At 55.5% G+C, this 6,000-nt stretch overlaps 1 protein-coding gene across 3 annotated transcripts in view; it reads right to left on the bottom strand.

The window, feature by feature from the left end:
• Positions 1-1,500: 1,500 nt before the first annotated feature.
• The window catches only part of GMDS (GDP-mannose 4,6-dehydratase), a 477,644-nt gene continuing 473,144 nt past the window's right edge, over positions 1,501-6,000 (bottom strand). For all 3 annotated transcript variants that reach the window (XM_060308303.1, XM_060308305.1, XM_060308304.1), the window contains 2 exons: positions 1,992-2,060; positions 1,501-1,792 (listed from right to left, as the gene is read on the bottom strand). In XM_060308303.1, the coding sequence (XP_060164286.1) occupies positions 1,730-1,792; positions 1,992-2,060 (132 nt within the window). In that variant the 3' untranslated portion in view covers positions 1,501-1,729. The remainder of the gene's footprint in view (positions 1,793-1,991; positions 2,061-6,000) is intronic.

Genomic DNA, 6,000 nt, shown 5'->3' with positions numbered 1-6,000 from the left:
CCCCTGCCTGGACCCTCTCTAGTCCTCACTGAGGAGCCTTTGGGTGGCAAGCCACGGAGCACCGGAGCCCGGGTGTGGGACGAAGTTGGGGGCTCAGGGGCGTCAGAGGAAGAGGAGGAGGGGTGCCTTCCATCGGGTCAGGGCTAAGGGGAATGTGAGTGTGTTTATTTGTGAGCCTTGTGTGTTTGTGACGGCGGGCTTGCGTTGTGTCTCCAAGTGTCTGTGAGTGACGCTGTGTAAGATGGCATGCTTGTAGGTGTGTATTTGTATTTGTAAGTGTTTGCATGTATGTGAATCTGTGTGTGATTGTGTGTATGTGAGTGTGTGTGCGCCCACCAGCCCCCAGCCCTGGAGGCCCCGCCTTCCAGGGACCATCTGTTTCCAATTAGCAGCATCACGATTGGGAGAAGGCCTGTCCTGGGGCAGCTCCCGAGCCCCGGGTGGGCCAGCTCAGGCCCCCAGTTCTGCTCCATCGGAGCCCAGGCCGCCCCGGCCAGCGTGCTTGCACAGCAACTGGGGCAGCCACACACAGAGCCCTCTTTCCTGCCACCGGCCGCTGGAGCCTGGGTCCCCCCAGATCACAGACCTGCCCGCGAAGACATTCAGAAATAGTTCAGCTGCACTCACACAGGCATGTGCAAAGGCTGGAATTCCATTCGCTGTGGAGTTCTATTTTATTTTCCTTGGAGGGGGAGTGAGGGGGAGAGGAGTCCTGACCTAATTTGTTCTGGGGCGAAATATGGCATTTCACGCAGAGGTTTCCACCTGTACACAAACCCTTGCCTAATGCTGGTGGATTCCACACGCGTGTGTCCACCTGCCTGAACCTGCACAGATACGCCCTACACGGCTCGGGAGCACACGCGGTTAAAGCCAGGCCCCCAAATGCTGCTCTCAATGAAACCGGATTTCTAATTAACCTGATGTAGTTCATGTGCACGCTATCTAGCATATATTAGGCACTTAATATAAACTGGTTGAATGACTACATCAAAATTAGATTTAAAAAGTGATCTACTACTGAGAAGAGGTTGGAAATAAGTAGTGTGTGTAAGATCCTAGACCACAAGCAAAGGCATGGGCTCAGAGACCTCTGGGTGACCCAGGAGCCTGGCATGGAATGTTCCAGCAATATTTGCCCTCCTTCAAGTTTCTTCTAACCACCTCTCCCTGTTTCTCAAGCCTTCTTTTGAGATGGTGGGAGCCCTCTGGGTTCTAATTATAGTCGCAGAGACCAGAGCTGGTGTGAACGCCGCCTTTCTGCAGGACCTGGGCTTCCAGATCGGCTGCATAGAGCGGCTTACCGTGACCAGGTGGGGAAAGCAAGGTCCGGGGCAGAGGCTCGGGAGGACGCGCCGGCCAGGCCGGGCTCAGGCCGGGCCGCAGCTCTCCCAGAAGGAAGCTATTTCGCTCCAGGCAGGGATTGGGGTATTTTGGTTCTGGGGTCCTTATAGAGCTGCTTTTGTAACTTGGAGACAATATGCACGAGGACTGTGTTGATGCAGGTTAAGAAAGGATATTTTTAATAAGAAAAGAAAAAAACCACCTGAAAGCCCCACAATTTCAGTTGTCCAGCGACATAATTTCAAGTCAAGTGAGTATGTGATTAAAACGTCTTGATTACCAAAACGGGTCAGAGGAGGCCTGGACAAAAGTCGAGTGGGCGCCGCCGGAGCCCATCCCGGCTGCTGCAAACTTCGGCGGCCCGGGCGCGGGCACCGCTGGGCGCTCAGGCGTTGGGGTTGGTACTCATGAGCTCCACGTCGGCGTCCACCATCTCCCTCACCAGCTCCTGCGGGGAGGACGCGAGCGCTGGTGAGACGGGAGCGTCTGGCTCCCTCCCGGGGCGCCCCCTCCCGGGGCGCCCCCTCCACCGCGGCGCCTGCAGCGGCCGGCGCCCCCTCCCCGGCCCTCCTCGCCCCCCTGCCCGGGGCGCTTCCCCACCGCGTCCCTCCCCGGCCCGGCCCGGAGCGGCCGGGAGACGCACTCACATCAAAGGCGACCCGGGGCTTCCAGCTGAGCTTCTGCTTGGCTTTGGTGCAGTCTCCCTGCAGAAAGTCCTGCGGGCGGGGACGGAGCACACGGGCGGGCGGTCGGCGGCGGGGAACAGGCTCCCGGGTCCCCCGCGGCCCCGCGAGGGCGGCGTCTCGGGACGCGACGCTGGGCCCGGGGTCCCTGCCCGCCGCCGCCACCGCGTCCCGCCGGCCTCAGTAACCTTCTTTTCCGCCTCGTGTTGTCAGGGACGCCGCCCCGAGAGCCGTGTCGGATTCGCGCTAGTCTCACGGGAGCGGAGAGGGGGATGCGCCCTCCGCCCCTCCCCTGCGGTGCGCCCCCCACCCCGCTCCCATCCTCCCCCCCCGTCTCTCCCCCTCCCCTCCCGGGCGCCCCTCTCTCGCTCCAGCGTAGCCCCGCGCCCTGCACACCCACGCGCGCGGGAAGAGGCGCGTCTCTCCGAGCTGCCCCTCCTTGCTGACCAGGCGCTGGCAGCCCTCGGCTGTCTGCTTCGTCCGTTCTCTCCCTTCCTCAGAAATGCTGATCTGGACCCCGTCACCCCACCCCCCGCGAAGGAGCGGCCCCCGCACTCGCACTCGGGGCTCCTCTGCCCCCGCAGCCCCTGCCCCGCCGCCCGGCTCCGACGGCGGGGCCCATGTGCTCTCACTCGTGAGTTTCTCATCCCAGCTGACAGGACCTTATCAAAATATAAAAACACATAAAAAAGGACGAGATGACTCAAGTAGTAGCCGCTAGGCCTCCCAGCGCAGGGAGGGAGCTGCAAACCGCCAAGGCCTCCCGGTTTCCCTCCATTGAAGAGACTTCCTGGGAAGGAAACCAGAAGAGCGACAAGTATTGCCGCATCCCAGCCCCGCTGCTAGAACAGGTCCTGGGGACGCACGGATGCGAGCAAGAGGAATGAGAATTTCAAGATGATTCCAAACAGAAAGGGAGACGCGAAGGAGGAAGGAAAGAAAGAAGAGAAAGGAAAGCAAAAGACTTTGAAATAGACCATGTTGGGGCTAAGATGAACAGTTAGCCCCTCCAGAGGCAAACGTGTTCCTCCAGCGGTACACGAGACAGGAGCCCTCAAACGGAGGCCAGTGAAGGCTGCCTGGACACAGGCAGGACCCTGCACACCACACATACCCCCCAGGAAGACGCTATCTCAGCCACACGGAATACTGAAGAACAGCCTAAAAACCACGGCAACGAGGAAAGTAACACACTCAAGCTGTAACTGAAGGCTTCTGCCCCACGTCCTCCCCAGGCTCCCGGAAGGTGGACTGAGGTGGCAAGGGCGCAGGGGCGGGCAGGACCCGCTCTGCCCACCCGGCCCCGGCCCAGCCCCCGGCTCACGTCCGCTAAGGCGTCTGGATCCACTTCTGCACCGTTTGCCTGAAATCTGCTCCAACACGGCCCATCCAGCTGCTCTCCTCCACCACCCAGCCTCACATTTTAGGCTGGAGTAAATCAAGTTCCCAAAGGCACTGCGTTTCGCTGAAGGGCTGGCTTCCTCTCCAGCATTAATAATAGTCAAACAAGTTACTTCTGCTGGCCTTAGAAATCCACATGCAGAGTCTTCAGGAAAAGTAAGATGCAAACATTACTAATTAGCAGTTGAACACAGTGCTACATGGAGCTGGAAATACAAGCGGAAAAACAAATGAATTTAGTTCTCTCTCCTTTCCCTAAATAAACTTGTGCAGACTTCAACGATACCTCTGTTCAACTCTGAGAGTCACACAAAGATATGCATTCTTTTTCCCCAGAGGGAGCTGTGAAACGTGGCACGAGGAAGCAACAGGGCCCCTCAGTTCCACAGCGGTCACGGTCACGGTCACGGCTGGAAGGAGCAGGGCCGCTGTTCCCTTCCCACACCTGCCGTGAGGTCACCGGTTCTGCAGAGGGTGTGAGCCGGGCTCTAAACTCCTGGTTAGCAGAACCCGAAGAACCGGTGCTGTTTCAAATGGCCTCAGCAGGCTTGGAAAGGGTGCTTTGCATTGTAACTTGGTTTCCTGTATTTTTCTACAAGCAGTTCTTAATCTAAAAACAAGTAGGGAACTATAATTAAGGAAGAAGAAAAATGGCTTTCAAAAGCTCAGAAACAGACGTTGCTACTGTGCAAGGATTTCATTGAAACCAGAGATGCACCAGTGAAACTTCCCAGTGAAGTTCTGAGCACAACTCCTATATTCCAGCTGAGCAGCTACCTTTCACCTTCTACCGAGGCTCTGTCTCCCTCAAATTTGATTTACACCGAGAGATCTTGTGAAGGAAAAGGATGAGGTTCCATTAAAACGAAACGGTGGCTCTGGACGCCAGCTGCTCCAACCTGACATCCAGCCCAGCCCCTGGGCTTGTGCCCCGATCCACGTGTAGGAAAGATGAAGGACGTCCCAGCTTGTTTTACCCTTAACCCCTCCCGAAGGGCTTTCGTATTTCTCCCCAGTGTGTCCTTTAGGGAAACGGTTTGGGATGCAGCAGTGGAGGTGCACGTGGCTGGCCTGCGGGGGAAGGAGGCCAGGAGCTGTGCTTCCTGTCACTCTTCACAAACCCTCTCCACTAGGGTGTGATCAGCTCCAAGGACGGGCGAGGAAGACGTTCATCTGTTTTGTTTTTTTCTTCTCTTCTGACCGTTCAGTTCCTTCTTTATTTATAGGCTTAAAGCCTCGGTATGACAACAGGGGCCAAAGCTGAATGAAAGTGATGATTTTATGTACAGTTTCCCAAACGCACGTCGTGCACTGGGTGGTCTAGACCTTTCCTTTAAAAGAGAGACGAGAAAGCCCTGGGGCAAATATGAAGCATTTCTACGTGAAGGTGACGTTTCCCAGAGATGACTGGCTCCCGGTGTCCTCCCCGTTTCCACAGGTGTTCCTTAGGTGAGTTTCACCCTGTGATTTATTCTTGTCAGATTGGATTAGGGTTAGCTGAGCATTTTACAGCAGCAAAGCAGCACGAGCAGGGAAGGCGTGTGTGTCCAGACGCCCTGGCCCTTCATGGTCCGAGGGCTCCAGGGCGCCTGCGGACTCGGGTGGCCTTTAGGGCTTGCCCAGCCAGGAGCCCTGAAGCCCGGGTGCCGGTGGTCAGGGTGGCAACCCCCGCAGGTAGGAAGGCGTGTTTTGCTGCAGTAATTTTTCCGGCTTTCCCGGCTTCTGTTCTTGTTATAGTGAAGTGATAAAGGGCCAGACCCGGTCCTGGAAAAGTCATTAGGCCAGTTCCTGCGCCCACAGTAGTTAACGCAAAACCCAGGGAAGCAGGGCCCATGCTGTGTCACCGTCTTACACGCTCACTACAGTCTTCTGGGCGCCGTTTCATCCTCATCAGGATAACAGCACACCTTCAACACACCGGCTTGGATCTCCTCCCCTCCCCCAATCTTACTTGCCTTTGGTCATTACTTAGCACATTAAATTCCCTTGATACTCAGCCACTTTCCTGAGAATCACTGTGGTGAAGCTGTCAAGCAGAGCCTATCATATTTCTTTTCAAAATTCATAGTCTCATTTCTTTTTCTCACTCTTTCACTGAGGTTACATTAGGAAATATTTAATTTTTTTTTTTTTTTTTTTTTTGCCACGCAGCACGGCTTACAGAACCTTAGTTCCCTGACCAGGAATTGAACCCTCACCCTCGGCAATGAAAGTGCGGAGTCCTAACCACTGGACCGCCAGAGAATTCCCAGGAAAATGTTCATACTAATATTAACATTAATATTAATTTCAAGTGATGTGTACGTCTCGCAAAGGGCACCTGTTTAGGTGGAGAAACATTCTGGGAGCGTGAGCTCTTTTGGCAGGACGTTGTCACATTTCTAAGGTGCAGATACTGAAGGATCTGGACTCGAGTGACGTCAGTAAGGAGAAGGGCACAGACACCAGGACGACAGAAGCCCTGCTTGATTCAAGGATTTAAGGCTCGGACTGTGAGCGCTGCTGCATGTTCATCGCTTTCCTCCCACTTTTCTTAAAAAAGCCAAATTGAGGAATAGCTGAGCTTCCAAGG

Source organism: Globicephala melas, chromosome 11, assembly GCF_963455315.2.
Source record: "Globicephala melas chromosome 11, mGloMel1.2, whole genome shotgun sequence".
Classification (NCBI taxonomy): Eukaryota; Metazoa; Chordata; class Mammalia; order Artiodactyla; family Delphinidae; genus Globicephala; species Globicephala melas.
This window is presented reverse-complemented; position numbering and strand designations above follow the sequence as displayed.